Source organism: Abramis brama (assembly GCF_963993115.1).
Source record: "Abramis brama genome assembly, chromosome: 10".
Lineage (NCBI taxonomy): Eukaryota > Metazoa > Chordata > Actinopteri > Cypriniformes > Leuciscidae > Abramis > Abramis brama.
This window is the reverse complement of record NC_139972.1, coordinates 4,840,081-4,866,824: the sequence shown is the minus strand read 5'-3', so window position 1 is coordinate 4,866,824 and position 26,744 is coordinate 4,840,081. Positions and strand designations below refer to the sequence as shown.

At 36.5% G+C, this 26,744-nt stretch overlaps 1 protein-coding gene across 1 annotated transcript in view; it reads right to left on the bottom strand.

Annotated features, from left to right (window-relative positions):
- igsf11 (immunoglobulin superfamily member 11) overlaps positions 1-25,610 on the bottom strand; it is a 106,458-nt gene extending 80,848 nt beyond the window's left edge. Inside the window, exon 1 of the mRNA XM_084126622.1 lies at positions 25,188-25,610. Within this exon, the coding sequence (XP_083982748.1) occupies positions 25,188-25,248 (61 nt within the window). The 5' untranslated portion in view covers positions 25,249-25,610. The remainder of the gene's footprint in view (positions 1-25,187) is intronic.
- Between the last annotated feature and the right edge of the window lie 1,134 nt (positions 25,611-26,744).

Below are 26,744 nucleotides of genomic sequence, written 5' to 3'. Positions count from 1 at the left end.
TTGTCCATATTTGACCCAAAATTGGGTTAAAACTACCCAGCATTTTTTAGTGTAGTGAGATCCCTAACTGTTTTATAATTTTAAATCAAAATGAAAAATCAATTTATTTTACATATAATAATGTCTTAATAATTTTACATAATTCTAAATTAATTTAATTATTTATTTATTTAATTATTTTACATATAAAAATGTTTTATGAATAATAATTCTACCTAATAATTCTCAATTAAATGCAATTAATAATCCATTTATTACCTCTAATAATGTTTTTGTAATTTTATTAATTTTTTTTAGTTTTAATAACTCTAATTAAATGTAATTGTATTCATATATGTTTTTTACATATAAAATGTTTTATTAATAATTCTACATTAAACATAATAATTTATTTTACCTCTAAATGATGTTTAAATAATTTTACTCAATAATTACAAATAAATGTAATTTAACAATCACTTTTTTATATATAAAAATGTTTTATTAATAATAATTCTACTTACTAATTCTAAATTAAACTTAATCTTTTTTTTTTATATATAATAATGTTTTAATGAAGGGCCTATGAAGGGTGCTCCAATTCAATGCTATAGCACCTATATAGACATAAAGAGCTGAATATATAGAGCTGAATATACAGACATATAGAGCTGAATATATAGAGCTGAATATATAGACATAAAGAGCTGAATATATAGAGCTGAATATATAGACATATAGAGCTGCATATATAGACATATATAGCTGAATATATAGACATATAGAGCTGCATATATAGACATATAGAGCTGAATATATACACATAAAGAGCTGAATATATAGACATATAGAGCTGAATATATAGACATAAAGAGCTAATTATATATAGACATATAGAGCTGAATATATAGACATAAAGAGCTGAATATATAGACATATAGAGCTGAATATATAGACATATAGAGCTGAATATATAGACATATAGATCTGAATATATAGACAAAGAGCTGAATATAGAGACATATAGAGCTGAATATATAGACATATAGAGCTGAATATATAGACATATAGAGCTGAATATATAGACATAAAGAGCTGAATATATAGACATAAAGAGCTGAATATATAGACATATAGAGCTGAATATATAGACTATATGGAGCTGAATATATAGACTATATGGAGCTGAATATATAGACATAAAGCTGAATATATAGACATAAAGAGCTGAATATATAGACATATAAAGCTGAATATATAGACATAAAGAGCTGAATATATAGACATATAGAGCTGCATATATAGACATATAGAGCTGAATATATAGACATAAAGAGCTGAATATATAGACATATAGAGCTGAATATATAGACATAGAGCTGAATATATAGACATAAAGAGCTGAATATATAGACATATAGAGCTGAATATATAGACATATAGAGCTGAATATATAGACAAAGAGCTGAATATAGAGACATATAGAGCTGAATATATAGACATATAGAGCTGAATATATAGACATAAAGAGCTGAATATATAGACATAAAGAGCTGAATATATAGACAAAGAGCTGAATATAGAGACATATAGAGCTGAATATATAGACTATATGGAGCTGAATATATAGACATATAAAGCTGAATATATACATAAAGAGCTGAATATATAGACATATAGAGCTGCATATATAGACATATAGAATTGAATATATAGACATAAAGAGCTGAATATATAGACATATAGAGCTGAATATATAGACATAAAGAGCTGAATATATAGACATATAGAGCTGAATATATAGACATATAGAGCTGAATATATAGACATAAAGAGCTGAATAAAGAGACTATATAGAGCTGAATTTATAGACATATAGAGCTGAATATATAGACATAAAGAGCTGAATATATAGACATATAAAGCTGAATATATAGACATAAAGAGCTGAATATATAGACATATAGAGCTGCATATATAGACATATAGAGCTGAATATATAGACATATAGAGCTGAATATATAGACATATAGAGCTGAATATATAGACATAAAGAGCTGAATATATAGACATAAAGAGCTGAATATATAGACAAAGAGCTGAATATAGAGACATATAGAGCTGAATATATAGACTATATGGAGCTGAATATATAGACATATAAAGCTGAATATATAGACATAAAGAGCTGAATATATAGACATATAAAGCTGAATATATAGACATAAAGAGCTGAATATATAGACATATAGAGCTGCATATATAGACATATAGAGCTGAATATATAGACATAAAGAGCTGAATATATAGACATATAGAGCTGAATATATAGACATAAAGAGCTGAATATATAGACATATAGAGCTGAAAATATAGACATATAGAGCTGAATATATAGACATAAAGAGCTGAATATAGAGACTATATAGAGCTGAATATATAGACATATAGAGCTGAATATATAGACATAAAGAGCTGAATATATAGACATAAAGAGCTGAATATATAGACATATAGAGCTGAATATATAGACATATAGAGCTGAATATATAGACATAAAGAGCTGAATATATAGACATAGAGCTGAATGTCCTCAAGAGCTGAGGCTGGTGAAAACACTCGCTTCTTGGCAGCACACAAGGTGGGAAAAACCCATGAGCCATTTCTCTCGTTCTGTCACTCTGTCTATTTTTTTGTGCCTGATTGCAGACTGTCATTTCCAATCATCTGAACCACCTCCAATATATTAGTGTTTTTATTTATTTAAATGCTGCTAATCGTGAAGGTTCGTCTCACGTCACTGCTGTAACTACAGTGTGTTTGACCGTCTGCTCTGTTGCTAAAGTTAATTTCAGCCGCTGATTCACTTCAGCGAGAATTTCAGCCCATTACCGCGGCGAACAATGGTTGCTAACGGCGCGAATGTCTGTTTCCATGGATACGGCGGCACACTAGCGCCTCTGAACATGCCATAGACTGATGGAGCACAAATCAGTAGGTGATGACTTCATTGTGACATCATGTGTCTTTGATCTCAAAATAAGTCCTCTTCAATATCACAGTTGTTTCTCCTAGACAGAGATGAGAATAAACTGAGAACAAAAAGACTCGTTAACTTTAACTCGAGAATGTCTCAAACTGTGCTCACATCTGCCAAAGTCTGCAAACAAAATCTCAATATGAACTCAAACATTTTGATAACGCTTTACAATAAGGTTCATTAGTTAACATGAACTAACCATGAGCAATACATACGTTACAGTATTTATTAATCTTTGTTCATGTTAGTTAATAAAAATACAGCTGTTCATTGTTAGTTCATGTTAACTAAGGTAGTTAACTAATGTTAACTACTGAACCTTATTGTAAAATGGGTTACACTTTATTTTAAGGTGTCATTGTTACAGTGTAATTATATAAGTACTGAGTAATATTAATTAACTACATGTACTTACTATAGGATTAGGGTTTGGTTGAGGGTTAGTTGCATGTAATTATGCATAATTTACTGTTATTACTATGGTAAGTACATGTAACACAAGGACACTGTAAAATAAAGTTTAACCATAAAGTGTTAGCAACATTTCTCCTTCTGCTTGTCTTACACTGTCAACAGTTTCCCATGAAACCAGGCGATGTGAAGCGGATCAATACCTGTTCTCTAAGCAGCTGTGATGGTCTTCATGGTTCACTGCCTCAAATCAAGCCTCAGTTTATTCTCTTTTACAGGTGGACCATGGGGAAGATCTGTCTGACAATCATTTCAAAGCATCATGGGAATTATGCGTGCATTAATTTATCCTCTGGCTTCACAGTTTCATAGTTTCTTCAATGAAGCTCCAAATGAATAAAGCTGCACCTTTAGTTGACAGACGCCGCATTTCTATTTCTGCTGTCTGAAAATAAAATAAAATAAAATAATACAAGACAAAAAAAAAAAAAAGCAAGACGAATAAATAATTAAAATTAAATAGAAAATTAAATAAAATTTTCCAAGACAAATTAAATCGAATTAAATAATACAAGACAAATAAAACATAATAAATAAAATAAAAATTATCCAAGACAAATAAATAAAACAAAACAATAATATAAGACTAATAAAACAAAATAAATAAAATATAAAATAAATTATCCAAGACAAAAAAAGAAAATAAACCAAAATAATACAAGAGAAATAAAACATAATCAATAAAATAACAAATTATCCAAGACAAATAAATAAATACAAGACAAAAAAAAAAAAAAAAAAGATTTTAATAAACAAGGCAAATAAAACATAATAAATAAAAATAAAATGATACGAGACAAATAAATTAAATTAAACAAAAAGACAAATAAAACAAAATAAATAAAATATACCAAAAAAAATAAAATCTCACTTTATTGTGTTTTTAAGGTCCACTGTCTGAGTAGTTTTGGGCCAATGGGCTTCAGTCTGAAGGTTTGTGAGAGTCACATCATCCATCAGTGGCTGTTTCTGAGCAAACACTGACCCTCAGTCACCATAAACGTCTTTAACCAGCCGGTGAGCGAGAGCGAGACTCAACCTGCCCTGTGCACTATTGATTTCTGTGTGCTGAATGTCACGAAGTGATAGATGGACATGAAATGTCCCACAAACAGACGCTTTACACACATTTCACCAATCAGCAGCGAGGACACTCTAATGCAGCGCTTTCTTCTGCAGCATCCGGACGGAAATGCTACAAATGCACTATTAAATGCACTATTAACTTCTTAATGTGTAAAACTTTAAATTACTGAGTGCAGCTTTAATCAAGTATTCCCCTATGAATATTTATTTTCTTAATCTCCTGAGACTTAACCTACATTATACCAGAAAGATCATTAATCATTCAACGTACAGTACCTTTCAGAAAGCCTCATGCAAGCTTAATTTAGACATACGTTAACAATACGCACATTAATTTCAATGACGGATGCACTGAAACTGAAACAGGCAGTGGAGGAGTGTGTGTGTGTGTGTGTGTGTGTGTGTGTTAGAGAAAATATATTTCCCTATATATGAATGATCAATATATTAAATTATATAACAGTATTGAACATGTACAGAATAATATATTGTGTTAATACATAAGGAATTGCCGCTTTTCATATATTGAAAAATATGTGACGATATATTTACTACTATATCATAATGTCTGTAATTTTATATTCAGTAATACACTTATATAGATGTATATGCGATCAGATATGAACACACATATATAGAAAAATATATAATGTAATATAAATAATGCTATTTTTGCCTTAATTTATAAATATATTATATGTATTAATGTATAGCCATACATGATCAGTGCATATATTGCAGTATATTGAAACATATAAGCAGTTGTTTCCCATATATGGAAATTAATTATGTAATATATCGCATTATATTTTGCAGTATATCCCCATATATTTTTGTTCCGTAAGCCATAACGCACATATAGTAGGACTGATTGGGATTCAGGTGATGTCACAGCTGTGTTTCTTGCTAATCTCTGCTTGTTTTCTGTCATCAGAAAGCATTACGAGTCCAGTTTACAACCTTTGTAATGCAACGCCGACTACATGAGATTATCTTATGATTGACGGCAAACTCAGCACTTCCTGAAACACGTGTGTCTGTAAGGATGAATAATGCAGCAGGTTCTCCACCGCAGGATAGCTTGTAGATTGTAGATAGGAGGTTTTTAATGTGTGTAATCTGTGTGCGGTTTTGAAGTCTTGCGTGGATTACGTGGATATACGCCGTTAAGGATTAGGGAGTCTCCGGAAGCATTCGTGAACGGACAGTAACAATCCCCCCCAACAGAGTAAACTTCAGTGTAATGCAGTATTTACTAGCGCTGTGTGTGTGTGTGTGTGTGTGTGTGTGTGTAAGTGTGTGTGTGTTTGCTCTGCTCTGGACAGAAACTCATTCAGCATCAGCAACACTAAACTAAAACCTTGAACACAACCACTCCATCTCTCTCTCTCTCTCTCTATCCATTTAACATCCACCCATCTATCCGTCTATCTATCTATCTATCTATCTATCTATCTATCTATCTATCTATCTATCTATCTATCCATACATACATCTATCATCCCCTCAAACCTGTGTACAGCCTGAACAACAAACACAGCTGAATTTAGGATGCAGATATGAAGATATCATTCATTCACTCTCTCACTCACTCACTCACTCTCTCTATCACTCTCTCACTCTCTCTCACTCACTCACTTACTCACTCACTCACTCACTCACTCTCATTCACTCTCTCACTCACTCACTCACTCTCTCTATCACTCTCTCACTCTCTCTCACTCACTCACTTACTCACTCACTCACTCACTCACTCTCATTCACTCTCTCACTCACTCACTCACTCTCTCTATCACTCTCTCACTCTCTCTCACTCACTCACTTACTCACTCACTCACTCACTCACTCTCATTCACTCTCTCACTCACTCACTCACTCTCACTCACTCACTCACTCTCTTACTCTCTCTATCACTCTCTCTCACTCACTTACTCACTCCCTCACTCTCTCCCTCCCTCACTCTCTCACTCACTCACTCTCATTCATTCTCTCACTCACTCTCTCACTTACTCACTCACACACTCACTCTCTCACTCACCCCCTCACTCACACACTCACTCACTCACTCTCTCACACACTCACTCTCTCACACACTCACTCACTCTCTCTCTCTCTCACTCACACACTCACTCACTCACTCACTCTATCACTCACTCACTCACTCTCTCACACACTCACTCACTCCCTCCCTCACTCACACACACACACTCACTCACTCACACACTCACTCACTCACTCACTCACTCACTCACTCACTCCCTCCCTCCCTCACTCACACACACACTCACTCACACACACACTTACTCACTCACTCACACACTCACTCACACACTCTGTCAATCACTCACTCTCTCACTCACTCACTCACTCACTCCCTCCCTCACTCACACACTCACACACACACTCACTCACACACTCACTCACTCACACACTCACTCACTCACACACACTCACTCACTCACTCACTCACACACACTCACTCACTCACTCACTCACACACACACTCACACACTCACTCACACACTCACTCACTCACTCACACACTCACTCACTCACTCACACACACTCACTCACTCTCACTCACTCACTCACTCACTCACTCACACACACTCACTCACTCACTCACTCACTCACACACTCACTCACTCACTCACACACTCACTCACACACACTCACTCACTCACTCACACACTCACTCACTCACTCACTCACTCACACACACACACTCACTCACTCACTCACACACACACACTCACTCACTCACACACACTCACTCACTCACACACTCACTCACACACTCACTCACTCACTCACACACTCACTCACACACTCACTCACTCACTCACTCACTCACTCACTCACACACACACACTCACTCACTCACACACACACACTCACTCACTCACACACACTCACTCACACACTCACTCACTCACTCACACACTCACTCACACACACTCACTCACTCACTCACTCACTCACTCACTCACTCACTCACACACTCACTCACTCACACACTCACTCACTCACTCACACACTCACTCACACACACTCACTCACTCACTCACTCACTCACTCACACACTCACTCTCTCACACACACACTCACTCACTCACTCACTCACTCACTCACTCTCTTTCTGTGACACATGGTTTTTTTTGACACTTTAGTGTAAATCAGCCGGTGGCACCTCATCAATTACACCTTTTAATTGGTCCCCGTGAAATCCGTCTTGTCTGCGGCCCCGTCTGTAAATCAATACCCAGACAGTCACACATCATCAGCTCTGTGTCCTCGGTGGGAACGAACGCCTGCAGGATCAGAGCGAACAACAGCTTCATGACCACTGATGTCTGTCATTGATCCTCGTCTCTCCGTGCGATCGCGTATCGGACACAGCATTTGTGTCACTGATTGAAATCAGCAGGTCAACAGTGTGAATGTGAAGGCTGGCTGTGTATATTGTGTATGATGTATGTGTTTTGTGAAGAGAGTGTCAGTGTTATCCTGTAAGTGTCTGTGCTTCTGTTCTCAACAATGCCAGGATGAATCCTAACTCAATCTGTGAACAAAACATACTAAAGGCCTATAGACCCCGTGTCTAACTTCAAACTTTATATAGTAATATTTCATATCTCTCAATTGGTTCGCTCAGACATTAATGAGATCAAACGCAAAAACATCTCAGATTTTTCTCAAGCGAAATAAATCTCACGTGTTCAACAATATCAACAATATCTCAAACTGTGCTCTAGAGTCTGCTAAAAAGTCAGAGATCTCAATATCAACAAAAACGTTTCTCATAAAATAATAACCAAATGAACTGAGCTGCTATCCACATTAATGCTCCATATATTTATTACATATAGTGAGAAAAGTGTAATTTTTTTGTAAAAATTGTAAATGACAGCAATGGGATAAAATGGAGCAAATTAAAAAATCTCCTGCATCTCATATTTTTCTCCTGAGAAAATCTACCTAGTAATCTTATGTTCCCTTTAGACTTTCAGAAGACATCTCAACAATGTCTCAAACTGTGCTCATTTTACTGAGATATACTATCCACATTAATATTCAATATATTCTAGGGAAGACACATCAGACAAAGTTGATAGCCTCCTTCATGGAAGTGTATCTAGGAAATATCCTGAGATATGAAAGAGCAAACTTTGAGAAATAACTGAGCTCCAAAAGTATCAAAACTCTGAGATCGTTATACAAACTCAATCATGTCTCAAAAAATAAAAATTTAAAAAGTAATAAAAATTCAATGAATTTGAAGGAAGTTTGGGAAGTCTTCTAAGATGTATAAAAGAGCAGTTCAAATGTTCCTCTGAGCATTGCATGATCACTAAACTAGCCAGATTTAAAAGCACATGACAAAGGGATTCAGATGAAGGTTTCATGCTTCACTAGTGATGTGCTTCCTCCCTCTGTTCTTTTCTATTTATTTGTGACCCAGGACCACTAAACCAGCCACATGGGTACATTTTTTGAATTTAAGATTTATACATCGCATGAAAGCTGAATAAATAAGCTTTCCATTGATGTGTGGTTTGTTATGATAGGACAATATTTGGTCGAGATACAACTATTATAAATCTGGAATCTGAGGGTGCAAAAAAATCGAAACATTGAGAAAATCTCCTTTAAAGTTGTTCATTTATGTTGGCGATTGTGCAGCATTCACTCACACAAATACATGTTTTATATATTTATGGTAGGAAATTTACAAAATATCTTCATGGAACATGATCTTTACTTAATATCCTCATGATTTTTGGCATAAAAGAAAATTCGATAATTTTGACCCATACAATGTATTGTTGGCTGTTGCCACAAATATACCCGTGCGACTCGAGACTGGTTCTGTGATCCAGGGTCACATATGTTTTGAATAATCCCTGTAATGCCTAAAATCGCAATAAAAAAATAAAAAATAAAAAAAGCACATGACAAACGGCCCGTAAAGGCAACGGCCAGCGCGTCATGAGGGGTTTCTGAGGGCCGCTGGAACAGGGAGTCCGTTGTTCCTGGGAAACTCTTCTGCAACGATGCATTCACATGCTAATAAACTGAACAAAGCACACAAGCCGTGTCTGGCTCCAGAGGCTTCGCTGGGACACCATAACCACAGAGACGGCCCTCCATTGCCAGGGAAACCGGCTCGAGGACAGAATGCCTGGCATGGTTGAGGGTTCGAGGAGAAAGACACAGTATTTACAGCGGCCAGTTTCAGGCTCGCACCAGCGCTTGATAAAAGCCACTCGAGGACGTTAAAAACAACTCTTTACTGCGGTAAAATCACTGCAATGCACAACTTACTCCTTCAAAACATAAAAACATGAGACAATATGCCTTTTTACAATAGATGTTGTATAGATTTCATACTAATAGAAGTAACATAGCACCCGAGACCTCAATACTTGGTACACAATATTGTTTTTGAGTATGAATGTGTCATTTTGAGTAGAAAATGAACTCCAGATGTCACAAAATGACAAGTTACTAAACCTAACAACAAAAGCAATGATAAAACGGTGTAAATGCAGCTGGAAAACAGTGACAAATCAATCAATCACAACTTAACTCTTTTGATAAACCATTAAAAAAAAGTCAAAACATAAAAACATGAGACAACAATCAGCTGATGCTCGTCTAATGAGAGCACACCTGCGTCTAAATCAGTGATGTGAGAAAAACACGAATCCATCAGTAAAACACGAAAAAGCTTCCTGCGACAAATGAGGACTGAGCAGGAAACAAGACGAGCTGCATGACATCACTTCCTGTTTCATTCTCAGCCCTTATACATTTTTTCTGGCATTGAGTTTTTAATGCAACATGATTTAATGTGATCACTTTAATGTACTTTAACATTTAATGCAGCAGCGAATAAATATTAAATGAAAATGAACTTAATTCAGATAAAAATTGAATATTCTAAGAAAAAGCAAAGTGAGATAATGAATAATGAATAAACTGAAAAAGATTAAACTGGCCAAAACTGGGGGAAAAAAAGTTTTAGCTGGGGTTTTCTCAGGCCTTTAATGTGCATCTGTGGGATTTTTACACTCCTTTATGGTCCAGCAGGTGAAATACTACATAAAGTATACTTAAAATATACATTTATACACTAAAAAGTGGGCCAATTTAGTCCAGAGTAGTATTGAAACAGAACACTTAAGTATACTACTAGAACATTGATATTAGTATGCATACTACATAATGTATACTTAAAAATATACTTTTATACACTAAAAAGTGGGCTAATTTAGTCCCGAGTAGTATTGAAACAGTACACTTATAAGTATACTACTAGAACATTGATATTAGTATACTAGAACATTGATATTAGTATGCATACTACATAAAGTATACTTAAAAATATACTTTTGTACATTAAAAAGTGGGCCAATTTAGTCCCGAGTAGTATTGAAACAGTACACTTATAAGTATACTACAAGAACATTGATATTAGTATGCATACTACATAAAAGTATATTTTTAAGTATACTTTATGTAGTATGCATACTAATATCAATGTTCTTGTTTTTTAATGATCCAAACATGCAAACAATGCATGTTTGGATCATTAAAAAACAACTTTATCTCAACAGAAAATCTTCATTTCACAAGAACACAGAAAGATCGAATCCACTTCTGCACGTCCATACGAGATTTAATATTAGCTTATCTCCAGTCTTTCTCTGTACGCTACACACACAGACTATCAAAGAACTCAGCCTTATGCTAATGTGTAATTAATTCCTGCAGCAGTATTTAAATCAGGATTAATTATAATTGAGCTCATTTTCATCGAGTGAGGCCGTGTAATCATTTGAAGGGGAGTCTGGCTTTTATCACACTTTTCTCCGAGTCGTATTTAGAGAGCCTAATATCAGGTTTCACGCTCCGGTCGTGTGCTGTAAATGTCTGGAAGTCAGAGCTCAGGGAACGGCTGGCGTTGTTCGACGCTGTGCTTAATTGTTTAACCGCCGTGTTGAAGAGACTCGCTCATTAATGGACTAATACATGCACGAATCAGTCGCAGAGAGACATTTACATACGCGTTTGTTCTTGGCAAGTGTGCAAATCTCATTTAAAAGAACGTGAGAAAGTGAGGGGAAAAACTGTTGAGTCAAGGGAGATGTGAAAAAGAGGAGATATCCAGCTATTCCTAGACGGATGTGAGCTGGGAATAGAGCGAGTCCAAAAATACATCCATCACTGTTGGTTTTTACCGTAGAGAGAAACACGTGTGCTGGAGTTCAGACGACGACTCTGGACAAGTTCTTGACAGCAAGAATCGCAATAACAGTGCAAAGAGTCACAGGAGAACCTGTGAAACGCACAGCAAAATCAGTGAGAAATAACACTATTTTACAGTGTCCTTGTTACATATGTTACATGTACTTACCATAGTAATACAGTAAATTATGCATAATTACATGCAACTAACCCTCAACCAAACCCTAATCCTACCCTAACCCTATAGTAAGTACATGTAGTTACTTAATATTACTCAGTACTTAAATATATAATTACACTGTAACAATGACACCTTAAAATAAAGTGTAGCTGAGATCCGCTATACTTCACGTTAATGATGAGTTGGGTTTGTCAATGATGTTTATAGTCTGATGACCGACGAGAAAACAACAGCATTAATTATGTATGATGGGCAGTCTGAGGAATACAGATGAAGATAAAGTCTGTCACTAACAGCATATATATATACACACACTTCTGAAGGATCATGTGACACTGAAGACTGGAGTAATGATGCTGAAAATTCAGCTTTGATCACAGGAATAAATTACACTTTACTATATATTCACATAGAAAACTGCTATTTTAAATTGTAATAATATTTCACAATATTACAGATTTTACTGTATTTTTAATCAAATAAATGCAGGCTTGATGAGCAGAAGAGACTTCTTTCAGAAACATTAAAAACTGTTCCCAACCCCAGACTTTTGAACGCTAGTGTACACTGTGCGTAGAAATATAGTCATTAGGACATAGATATAAAAGTCTATAGGAAGAGAGAAGCGGATGATATAAAGACGGATGAATAGAGACTGAGAGTGCCGTCTGATATATATCAAATCCAGAAATTATCCATAATCTATAAAATCATTGCCCACTAATCTGCTCATCTGAGCCTGTTTTAGCGGAAGATTTGGCCTGAATACACAGAGGAGCATTTCACTGTTTGACAAACTATTATCCTTATCTTACACACACACACACACACACACACACACACACACACACGTGTCCACTAAAGCCTCTCCAATAGCCTGAATCTACTTAAAAAAGCCTTTCTGTGCAGGATCACACTAATGGGTCACACAGCGATCAGTGACACTAATATCTGCTCTGTGTGTGTGAGTGTGTGTGTCATTAGTCCTTTCATTATCTTCTTAATGATCTCGGCTCGTACGGGTCAATTTTGGTTCAATTGTGGAGCTGGAATGTCAACGTGACGAAGAGGTGTTGTGCGTTTGATTTAGACGGCCCTCGTGAGGCGCTCTGCGTTCATGTGTGCGATTCAGAGGCAGAAGCGGGACAGAATTATCTGGTGAAACGGTTGGTTTGAGATGCGTCACGTCCTACAGATGGGTTCCCGAACACATGAAGACAAATGACCTACAACAGAAACACACACACACACATCATTCCAGACCTTTCCTGTGCTTTCACTGCAATAAACACGTCTAATAGTTTATATCCTAGACGAAAACTTTACATTTTTCTGTTTAAATGAGTCATATGATGTAAAAACTGAAAGAAAATATAGATGATATTTACAAACAAGTTAGTAAGTAGGTCAGTGAATTAGTGATGTTTTTTAGTGACTCTTTCTGCAGGTTACATTGTTTGTAAGTGGTGACAAGTGACCATTTTTATTAATGATTCATTAATTCAAATGATTCATTCAAAAATGCTAATTCATTTAGGAACGAGATAAGCTACTGTCTTTATGAGTCTCTGAATCACTTGAATGCTTCATTCTAATACACTGATTCATTCAGGAACAAAAAAAGTGAGTCGGTGAATCATTCATTCAACCAATTCGTTCAAACACACTGATTTGTTCAGGAACGAAACAAGTGACTATCATTATAAGTGAGTCAGTGAATCATTCATTCTAACGATTTATTCAAATACACTGAATGATTCAGGAGCGAAACAAGTGACCATCATTACGAATGAGTCAGTGAATCATTTGTTTAACCAATTCGCTTAAACACATTGATTCGTTCAGGAACTAAATAAGTTACAATCACTATGAGTGAGTCATTGAATCACTCAAACAATTCATTCTAAGACACTGATTAATTAATGAAGAAAACAACCGACTATCAGTACGAATGAGTCATTGAATCATTCATTGAGTGAGTCAATGATTGATTCATTCAACCCATTTACACTTTTATAAGGATAACGAATCTTCCGACAGTTTAATAATTACTGCCTGTTTTTTGTAACTAATATGATAATTTAACTACTAGACTTATAAAATAAAGTCTGTGTTATGAAATAAACAAGTCATACTGGTGGCTATAAGCAAAACCACTCCAGCTATTCTTTCTCTTTCGAGTTGAAATTAATTCCAGCGATAGTATCAAGCAGACATAAAGCCTCAGCTGCAATCTCCAAACGTCTTCAGTAAGAAATGAGCCATCCGGTTCCCGCATCCCCACCATCCGTTCGTCCTGTGACAGAAGGAACAGATTGAAGAGGGAGCGACAGATCTGACAGGACAGATGAGCTTCTGCTGTTCGAGATTTCCATATGGTGGAGAGAGAAATGAGAGGTATGAATCCGTCTCTGCATAAATCGAGAGGTTATTCGGATAGAAAGCTCTGACCTGCAGATGTTCAGAGATGTTCTGACTCCACCTGAACAACATGCATGTTTAGAAGAGCACTAGAAGAAAACTCATATGATGTAAAAACTGATAAATGAGAAATTAATGAATTTATTTAATAAATGTGCCATTTTACAAAGATAAGCTGATCTGGTGGAATTATATATATATATATAATAGGCCTTTATCACAACACAATAGAACGCCGGAAGTAGCCGCGAAGCAGTGTACAGCGTCTTCCGGTTATTGCATTCACCATGGCTTCATGTTAATTATCACTGGACTACTTCGCTCTCGCGTCTCCCAAAAGTTTAATTTTTTTTTTTTTTTTCTTGATTCCATTTGAATGGTTTAATTAAATTGTTATAACCAATTGTTTAAAATGTAATGATTTAAGCAAAAATTTCTTCAAAGGCTAACCAAACTTTTATTTTGACGGGTTGCCGTGTAGACCTTCTCTCTGTGTTTTATGATGATAGTTTCTCTCAAATGAAGCTAAAAAATGCTGCTGAAGTGACTCTCAGAGCGGCTGTGTTGATGAAGTGCATTAATGTTAATAAGTAAGGCTGAAAAAAATCGCGAGCGTCATGCGTGCCTCAGTGTGTGTGTGTGTGGTAAATGAAACGCGTCGGTGCCATTCATTCACAGAGACACGCAGAACATGCACGATTCCTATTTAAATAGTCTTTATGCGGTTTAATATTGACAGACACTGGTCTATATCGCGATTTTATTTAAGTTTACTGACCTACTTTTCATCTAAATTTGTAACTAAGTAACCACCGGAAGTGCGAGTACACTGCTTGGCGATTTCGAACGTTCCGAAACCAGGAAATGAGATAAAGGCCTATAGGAAAGAAATGTACTAGCCAATGGCGATTCTATTGCCAAGGTGTGTGTAGAGGGTTGCAGGTCAAGCTTCAGTAAAAGCTCAGACACGCGCGTGTCCACCTGCACTAACGATCTATTTAAATCAGTAAGGGCTATTGATTAGATCTCGACTGTAACAGTGTCCATGTTAACTGCCCACAGCAAGTGCTCTCTGTGGTCAGATATTGATTCCCAGTGATGAAGAGAGAAGATGTAAATACTGAAGCAAGACGGGCAGAAAATGGCCCTGTTCTTTGCTCAGCGTCGCCGTACATCTGCTGTTATTTTAAAGCTCAGAAACACAGACAGTGAAGAGCTGAAACATGCCTTTAGTGACTTGAAATGGATTGAATATTTATTTAAGAAGCCACAATCTTCAGAGAAAAGGTTCTATATGGAATCTTCAAGGGTTCAGTCAGGCGCTTCCAGATCATTTTATTGATTTAGTTTTCATTAATTCATTTATTTATTTTATTTATTTTTCATTTTATTTAAATTAAACATGCCCTATCACTAGAAAATGTTTAAATAACACATTAAACATGAACATAAGCAATTGTTTAAGACATTTCTCCTCATATAGAACCTTTGGGTATAAAGAGTCAGAACCCTAGAGTTCACGTTGAACAATTTTTGTAAGCGCGTTGAATTGTTCTGTGAATTTACATGATACATGCACAAAAACAACACAACAAGGTATTTTGTTTACAAAAAGTTATTGGTATCGCAGTTGATATTGTTTCAGAAAATTCTGATAATAGAACTACATGTTTTTGGTAACGTGTAAAGTAACAACTTTACTCAGTTTTGATTAAAAAAAAAAAAACAGTTTTATAAAATTATAAACTTCACATTTGAGCCTAATAAACAATTATATAATTGGCCTGAACAAAAATGGCAGACGTCCTGAATTATCACATGAATTATAGCCATATTTAAATATATGAACAGTTTGTTTGCATGTGTGTACAAATCCCTAACATTGTGGAAAAATCACTCATATTTTGTTTAGAACATGTAAAAAATCTTGTTGGCTTTTATCCAAAGGTGTTTTTTTTTTAAAGAAGGATTTATATATATATATATATATATATATATATATATATATCCAATTTAACAAAAACACAGAGAAAAAATTGGACATTAATGACGGTTGCAAACGAGAAAATGAGAAACGAGATAGAAAGGACCTTCATCTTTGTTCTGAATTACTGGACTGTGGTGCTAGCAGCATTACAGCACACACACTATTACTAAAGACAACACACACATCTGACCTATTGATTTATATCAGCCTCTGCGATCACATCCACAGAATCACTCCTGACTGCAAACAATATCTGGAGTGTGTGTGTGTGTGTTTTCTTGCACACAGAATATTTACACTTGCTCAAATCTAAAATGGAATCAAATGCAATGCTAACCGATCTATCACTGCTTACATCATCACCAAAAGAGTAGGGGTGTCACAATATATCGCAATACTAAAACGCATCAATATGTATTGTGTATAGTTCACCCAAAATGAAAATTACTGTGTGAGAAAAAACTTAAGTTCTCAGAGTTTTAGTGTCAGTACTACATTAAACTACTATATAATGTTGAATATGATGTATAATAATGCAATGAGGGAATATGTGAGTGTCCTGATAATGCCAGGTGTCTTTTGTTACTAGTAGAAGTGGCCGACATTATTGTAAATATATCTAGTCAGTGACAGAGATCAAGCATATTCATCTACAATATTTCAGTATTTTCAGCTTCAGAATCATGAATATTGTTATTCTGGCGTCTCTATTGTCGGTTCATTGGGTTTCCAGCATCAAGTCCAAGACTATTCATTTACACACACAATGTCACACCAAATTTAGCATTTTAATCAACAGTTCATTTTTTGTTCATCTTTTATCATATGAAAGTATCGCAATAATATCATATCGTGAGTTCAGTATCGTGATATGTATCGAATCCTGACATAATTATAATTGTTTTCAAATATTTTCCCCAATCTCTTCACTGGTCTGCCATTGGTCAGACAAACAGATAATCGGGTCCCAAAAGGCAAATGCAGCTGTGTCCTCAAACACACAGATCAGTGTTTAATTTCAGTCACATCTAGGGGATTCCAACCTACAAATGGATTATTATTTTGTCTCTGCATATTAAAACTGCGTGTATAAGACATCGTGCTAAACAAAATTGCACTGTCACGTTGTCAATGTTTCAAATATTTAGATAAAGCTTCCATCGTCCAACATTCTTAATCCTCTGGAATTACAGGAATTCCATAAGCTGAGTGATGTCACAGACAGATGTCTCGGAAAGACGTCTTGGATATTCGTCTCTGAGAACAAACACTGCTTCACTATTATCAGATGTTCACTCAGGATCCAAAATGCCAAGAAGAACCATTTTTTGGTGGCTAGTTCCTATAACTACCCCAGCAAGCAATTTTGCAATTAAAAGACGTCTAATAGCTGTTTAATAGCTTAATCGTGACTACATATCTTGGTAACATGATGGGATATCAAACATCTCATGCGCTACCTGGCCCAAAACTACGATGAATCAGTTTTGACTGTAAGTGGGCTAATTAGTAGGGCTGGGGTAAACGATTATTTATTAAACGATTAGTCGGGCGATTATTTTATCGATTAGTCGACTAATCTAACGACTAATTTGAATTAATTATCCTGTCTGTTATTCGCATATCTCTGTCGAACCGTTACTCCGATGGATTTCAAACTCGACAGCTGTCTGGGCACGAGTAAGTGCAGTGCCAAGTTTGACGTTGTTTGGATGAGAAATGCGAAAGATATTGTTAAATATATCAGTAAAAGAAGCACTTAGAAGGTTGTGGTTTAAAAAAAAAACATTCTGACATAAACACACTGTCAGCTACAATGTTTACTTCTGAATAATATAGTATAAACGTGATCAATCCATTTTGATTAATTTGAGTAAAAAAATTGTTTTCTTTACCAAGAAAGTGGCAAGATGAAAACCACTATTTTCTGTTTCAAACTTTCACATAGCATATTTAGGTTATAATAACATAAATAATTCAAATCCAGATTTTGATTTTCAAAGATTTATTGTAAAAACAGATTATTTTTTCCCAAAAATGCAATAAATTCATGACACGTTTTTTTTTTTAATGCAATTAATCCATTGAATCAATATAAAAGTTATTTTTCATATTGAAACTGTTGAAAATACACAACAAAGTAAGTTGATCCACATGACAGCCTCTGAACTCGGTCAATAACGTTACTAATCTTATATACAGACACGTACTGGACTAAACATAGGCTACATTCAATCAGCCATCGCTAAGAAATACCTTCTGAAATTTTTTGACGGCGATCAGCTGTAAAATGGTCCTGCTCGGTTTTCGTTGACTTTGAGTACAAGAATTGAAAGTTTTTTAAAAGATCCACTGGGGTTAACGTGTCAGCATTCGACATAAGTTTGACGCTGTCGTGTGAGAATAAGCAACAGTCGGCATTTATCTTCCTCCCGCGTGCCTCATCTTCATAATCTCCTCACGTAAATGATTCGACTTCGATGGCTTACGTTTCTTCCCTACGGCAGAAATCACCACAGGTTCATCAATGCCGTCAAATGTATAATTTTTTTTGTTTGTTTGTTGATCAAAAAGTGCAAAGTAGATAAGGAAAACTAGGATGCCGGGTGTATTCAAAGCGCCGCCGTTACTGTTTACAATGCGTGGAATGGTGCGCTGTGATTGGTTGAGCGGATTTATCACATTCTGCAGAGAAAGGAGACTGGCATTTGTCGCGGTTTGGAAAGAAATGGAGAAAACATGACAGAATAACACGGCGGGCGGTGTGTGTGTGGCGAGCTGTACCTCTGGGAATGGTACAAAAAATAAAAAAAATAAAGAAGCGTCGACGCAAAAAATATGACGTCGACGTAATTTTGACGTCGACGCATCGACGTCATCGACGCACCGCTACAGCACTACTAATTAGCATAGAACATGTCAAAGAAATGAAACCAAATGCCCACTGCTGACTTTGCTTACATGATGGAATATCATATCTACCAAGTTATTTTGGCAAAAACGACATGTAACCAAATTCAAGGTTATTTTGTCTGGAATTGGGTTACCCAGTGTGAAACACCCCCAACTGAAAGGCTCTTCGGGGAACCAAAAATGCTTCTTATCGCATCACTACAAAAACAAAACCCATTTTTGTAAGCCTTATTAGAAGTAGAAGAGAGTTTTCCACGAGAACTTTGCCTTGAATCTCTGTCGACTCTAACAGTTTAGTCTGAGATCAGGTTGTACACCTGGAGGAGACATAAAAGTACAAAGGAAGAAGAAGAGGGAAAAGAATAAAGTGCTCACTGAATATCTGAGTCTCTGATCGGCCCGGTTCCTGAAAGAACAGGTTTCTTTAAAAGATGCGACTCAAAGGAGAGAAGTGTTCTCATCTCCAGAGAGAGCTACTCCACTCCAAAGCCACTTCATTTACAGACATCACAAATATTAATCATTGTGTTATAAAAATAGATCATTGCAACCTATTACTTTTGCTATCCACAATCTTTTTTTTTCTCCACCATTTTTGGAGGCTTGTTCCCATTAACACCCAGTGCCCTATTTTAACGATCTGAAACGCAAGTATCAAACGCGAAACGCAAGTAACTTTGTGGGCGGGTCTTGGGCTCTGTTGCTATTATACCGGCGGGATAAATGACTCTTGCGCCCGACGCAAATCTAAAATGTGTTGGTCTGAAGTAGCTTCATTACTCATAGGTGTGGTTTGGGCGTAACGTGAAATAAACCAATCAGAGCGTCATCTCACATTCCCTTTAAGAGCAGGCGCGCTTGTTCCATGGCGGATTGCTATTATAACGGCGGATTTGCCAGACGCACGCCAGGAGCGGTTCACAGCCGAGGAGACCGACGTTCCCGTCAGGGCCGTAAAACACAGAGAAGTGACATTGGGGATGGAGAAACACACCCAAATTAGCTTCGGTTAAACAGGCATATGATAATTTGGGTAAATGTGTAAGGTAGATTTATGCCTATTTTTCACATCTTCATGGACACCACAATGATTTCCCTCATGTGGAATATTTTTCCTTGTAATTATGTATGGTTTGCAAAAATGGCAACTGTCTGTGTGTAGATGAGAGAAGCAAAGTGTATGTGTTGTGCACACGCTACATTATGGCCAAGCTTGTGCCCTTAAAATACCTGAATAACGTGCCACTGACTTTAGACTAGGCTTCTCCTGGTCAGTGGCGGAATTGTTTTCCGAAACTGCAAAATAGCACCAGGGAACGTTTGCGCCGGAAAACGCCTCCTCTTTTCGCTGAACCGCCCCCGGGAGCGCAAGTTCATTCCCTAATTTACCGACGTGCGTCTGCGGAGGGAAAAGTCTGCTGTGTGTCGGGTGCAAAATAGGAATGAAACATGCGTCGGTGAACAAAGTCAATTGCGCTGGGTGCAAGATAGGGCCCCCAGTGTGAAAACCCCAACTGAGAGGCTTTTATCGCGTCACTACGAAAACAAAACCCATTTTTGTGACCCTTATTAGAAGTAGAAGAGCCCTTTTCATTGTGCCATCACAAATATGAATCATTGTGTTATAAAAACAGATCACTGCGTCCTATTTCTTTTGCTATCCACAATCTTTTTTGGGTCACGACCCACCGGTGGAGAAGCCCTGATCCAGCCAGAGGTGTTTTAGCTGGACTCTAGTGAGATGTGTGTGTCGTGGTCAGACCTTTATCCCACCGCTGACCTCATGTCTCATGAAGGTGACTCTCCATCTCGCTCAGAAATCTCCTATCATTTATTCATTCCTCATCTCCAAACCCAAGGCGTCCTATCCCGTCTCTCTCTCTCTCTCTCTCAGGCACTTTGCTAGCGGTCCCAATGGTCGTTTAATTTTTGAGCGGATATTTTTAGCTGAAGATAATCGAGGTGGAAACTTCCATCTGTCCTCTGCATATTCCAGCTGCTCCGCTTTTCAGCGGGAAAAAGGAAATCAAGGGAAAAGGCATCATCTTGACCCCTCACTTTTGTTCAAACACAAAAGAATAAGGGGAAAGTTCACTAAATGATTTATTATTTTTTTTAAATATGGCTATATTTGTTGCTTAGTGCCAAAAAAGTGACTAAAGAAAGAAACTTTCTTTATGTTTAAGTTGATAAGATCGCTGCATATTTAAATAGTTCCTAATCAAGAGATGCTCTAGCCATTGTTGTTATTGTTAACTAAAAAAATTTTTTTTTGTTATTAGAAAAAGCTGAAATAAAATAAAATACAATGTTAGAATAAACTTCATTAACTGAAAAAATAATACGTGGAAGTACTATAATTACCAAAGCTAAAACTGAAATAAAATAAATTAAACCTAAATAGAATAAAAATGACAAAAGCACCTAACAACATTATTAAACCTTCAAATGAAATATAAAAATAAAAGCTAATCAAATATATTAATAAATATTGTAATCGTATATAAAAAATAATACTAACACTAGTTCCCACAATGTCTGGAACTTTTCTAGGAACTATTTTGATTTACTTAATAAACTTGAAGTTTCTTAAAAAAATATTTGTGTAGAAACTGCACTCAGAAAGAGCCAATGAAAAACACACTATATTATTCGCCATAGAAAGTTCCAACAGATTTTATGACTGGAATCACAATTACATATATTAAATAAAACATATTTATATTACATTAAAAAAAGAAAAAAATATACATTGTGGAAAAAAATCTAAGCTAATTTTGACCTGACCAACATCTTCCTATCCTTGAGAAAACGATCTGCACAGTTTATATAAAAAAAAAAATCCATTTTATATGTTAATTCAGTTTGATTTCTAAGTGAAGCTGCATTCGGCTTCGGATGAACTTTAATATGCAGAATTGATCTGTTCGCTGGTGTGGCTCCTGAACCCCGAGGCAGAGAGAAACCTCTCTCTCTCTTTCTTTCTCTCTCTCCTTCAAAACACTGAACCAAATCATTCATTTCAGCTCAGACCTCTGATGACGACTTGGTCAGTTTGCAGTATCTGTCTCTATCGATCCATCTACTTTTCTTTGTAAAGTTCGGTGTGGCATGTTCATTTCTTCCTCTCATGCCCTCAAGGTACCTTCATGCTGCCTGGCCATTTCCTAATGGCAGAAGATGCAATATTAATGACCGAAGATCCGGCGATCATGTGCAAGGACGTGTCTCTAAACTGACAGTGACAGCGGCGAACACAGCGAACTCAGGAAGACCGGATATAAAGACAACCCAGTTCCCGACAACAGCATCCATAACGCCACGGCCTCTGTGGGATACAAACACAGGGTTTAACCTGAACCCGGGCTCTCACGACACTTTACAACCGCGTTTAAAGTGAATCTCACTCAGAGCAGAACTAAACACCTGGAAGTGCTCTGTAAAAGGATCCTGCACCAGAGATGACAACATCGCGTATCTGCTCAGAGGATGTACCAGCAAATGCTATCACAAACATGCATGTATTAATGAGACACGTCTGGATAGATGTACACATGCAGGGCTGTTATCTCATCGGCTTAACGTCTGCATGCTTTACACACAGAGAGAGAGAGAGAGAAACTGTTATGTGGAGGTTAAATTAGGCCAGTGTACGGTACAGAACAATTAGACACTTACAAATGTCTCTATTCCTCATGTGAGCAAGAATAAGCATCATCGCTAGGGATGCACAGATATTAACATTTTGGCCATACCGATAATTCTTTATATTTGAAAGCCGATAACCGGCCGATAAATCTAAATCTAAATCCAAATTTTTATATAATTTTTGGAGCCTGATTACAAAATAAAGGTCTCATCATTAAATCCATTGTCCTAAACACAATTATAATGATGCTCTCATTATGATTTTATGTAGCCGATATGAAAGACTGTATTTTTCCTTTTTTGAAGTGATTTTAATCATATTTCAAGTTATTCAAAAATGTTGAAAAGTGCGTATATTCAGTACTCAGCTGAAGGAAATAATACATTATTTATCGGCTTTAATATATCGGCCAAATTTTCTTATCGGGGCGATACCGATAACATTAAAAATGATCATATATCAGCCGATATCGATACGGTGGCCGGTATATCATGCATCCCTAATCATCGCTTAGTCAACTATATCAACAAAATAAATACTGTATATACGTTTATATTTATCATCACTCCCTCTTAAAATCTCCTGCGCAGTATTATTATGTAAAAACTGAATTTCTCTTTAATAGCATCTAATAAGTGTAAAGCTGCGTTCAAAAATGCTCAGTATATAATAAGTAAATCCTGTGCAAACAATAGCAGACGGTCACAAGATTTCGGGAAACGTGTTTGACAACCAATGTATTTTTTAATACTTTTAATCAGTCAAAATCAATAGAAAAATGTTGACCTAATAATCATATTTTGTTCCTGTCCTTGAGAAAACAATCTGCAAAGTTAATTTAAGAAATGCATTTTTATGCCAATTCAGTTTGGTTTGATTTTGAAAGGAAGGGACAGACAAAAAGTGCAAGCGACAACCAGCTTTTCTTGTGTGTAAGTACATGTAAAAATATATATATAGTTTACACTTTATTTTAAGGTGTTCGTGTTACAGTGTAATTATACATTTAAGTACTGAATAATAACTACATGTACTTACAATATGGTTAGGATTAGAGTTAGTTGCATGTAATTTATAGTAATTACATATACTTTAAATTAAAATAAAGTGTTACCAAAGTTGTTTGCACTTTCAGTTCATAATCAAGCTAAATTAAAAATGAACGTTGCAGATCGTTTCCTCACGCACACTATAGAGTAGGGATGAATGCATTCAGACACGGACAATGTTTTGCATAAATTAAACTGCTCTGGATCACGAAATGATCTTGAAATTCCCCAAAAAAACAAGAACAAATAAAGGAACGCCACTTTTCCACAACAGATGCATCCTAAATGACACAATCCCAGAGTATATGACTGGAGTTTGACAGTGTTTGGGTGATACCTGTGTGCATATGTCATGTGGGCCAACATATGCACATCACCCCAATTCCACAGAGGATGGTACAGTGAAAGTGTGTGTGTGTGTGTGTGTGTGTGTGTACGTGCATCTGACTGTCAGAGAGCGTCACGTGGAGCAGTGCTCTTCATAATCTGGTTGGATTACGGCTCTCAGACCTGCGCCGTCTGGCCCGTCCGTGAGTCCTCGGCCACCATGTATCCGCTTCATGTCCATCATGACCCACTCACAATTTCACAGCATCCAGCTTTGTGTTGTTCGGATCACACACACACACACACAGAACAGCTGCACTTTGCGTGCCACAAAATATGCATGCAATCAAACCCCAGCAGTGTGTGTCAGTGAGTGTGTAAGACCTTGAAAACCATTGAAAACCATTGAAAGCCACTGAAAGTCAGGTTGAGAGGATTATGGGAAATTTGGTGTGTATCACAAAAAGGGCACATCTTCACATGACAGTTGTCAAACTTTCTCTAACATCTTTCAAATGTTGAACTGCTCCCAAGACCTTCTTTATATATATATTAAACTCTTCCTTTTTAATGTACAAATGTGTCATTAAAAAAAAAAAAATGTCTACAAATGTATAAAACTTAAAAAGATCATCGCCCTCTAAGACCTTGTTTACATTCCTAGTAAATGCAGGACTTTGTGACGTCACGCGCGCGCACACAGCAGCAACTAACTAGTACACAAAACAATTTGCGGCACTAAATAATACATGAAAAAGTAAATAAAACAAAATGTATGCGTTTTATAGTTTGGTTTTTAAATAAATAAAATAATAATAAATAATAAAACTTACCATTCACACAAAAGAAGACCAGCCAAGCAATCCATAGATCAGAATTATGAAATTTCAGCATTTTTTCTGAGGGAAAGTCGTCGTGTTATGAAGTTCAAAGTCAATTAAATTTTCTCCACAGTTTGTCCATTAAAACCGAATTCATGAATGAAGTCTAAAGCATGTTTGAAATATTTCAACGATGACATAGAAAGCTAAGAAGAAGAAAAACTAGCACAATGAAATCGGCGTCGCGTAAAATTCCCTCAGAGAACTCGATGGATGCGCGTGAATGCGCCCGGTTCGGTCGGTACCGGAGGCTCCGGTTCTGTTCTTCAGCTCAACACGGAGGTGTGTTCACATGCCGTTCACGGAGAACCGGATAAACGTGCACCGGACCCGTGAGATGCCATGACCGACGCCGCTGCCGCCTCTCTCCACTCTGATTGAGAAATCTGACTGACTGACTGACTAACTGACTACTGGCCTGTTGCCTAGAGACCGCTGACGCCACTCGACGCGCGAGGTAACTGTGCCCTCCACTGGCGCGAAAAAGAGGCGGCGCGCACGCACGCACGCACGCAAGGCGCGTCAGGTGCGCGCAGGAGTGATGCGAACGGGACTTCTCACTCTCAGTGTATTGAATGGCTTTGTTTTTTTAACAGACATAAATATTTTATCATTTTAATTTTGACATTATTTGGCCCATTTTGTCCTTTTAAAATGTTTTACTACCTTTATATATATATATATTGTAGCCTATTATATTTATATTACACCCTACCCCTTACCAACAATTCCAGTTTTACAAGTTTTAAGGATAATTACTAAAGTTTTCTTTAAAAAAAAAAACACTATGGCTGTGTAGCGGTGTTATTTTTATTATGGTATTCAGTCATCACACTCTCAATGCAGTCAAAGAAAAACATTCAATAAATGTACCTGTTTACAGAATCAATAAAACACACCTGTCTACAGTAGTGTATAGCTATAGTTTTTGCACACACACACACACACTCACACACACACACACACACACACACACACTCTCTTTCTCTCTCACACACAGACTCACACACACACAGACACACACACACACAGAGACTCACATACACAGACACATACACACACACTAACCCGACCCCTAAACCTACACATCACACACAACTTTTTGCATTTTTACATTAAAAAAAAAAAAAAAAAAAAAAGAACTTTTTAAAAATTTAATTTTTAATTACTTTATAACCAGATTTGCAAATGAGGACGTCCCTAATGGGAAGTTTTGGGAGATTTTGGTTTTGGTCACTTCTGGGTACAAATTTGTCCCCAAAATAGTTAAATAGGCACACACACACACATTGGTCCATCTTCTCTGCTGCAGTTTCTGCTGATGTTCAGATCTCTGACCCCAAACATCTCAAACTGCACAAACAAGCCAACAAACTTTTCTCCTGATTAAACCTTCTGCATTTTCAGTGTGTTTGATGAAATATGCAAGCAGAAGATTGACATGGTGTGTGTGGCTGAACACATGAAACAAACACTTTACATTCATCCTGCCGGCGTTTGGCACAGAAT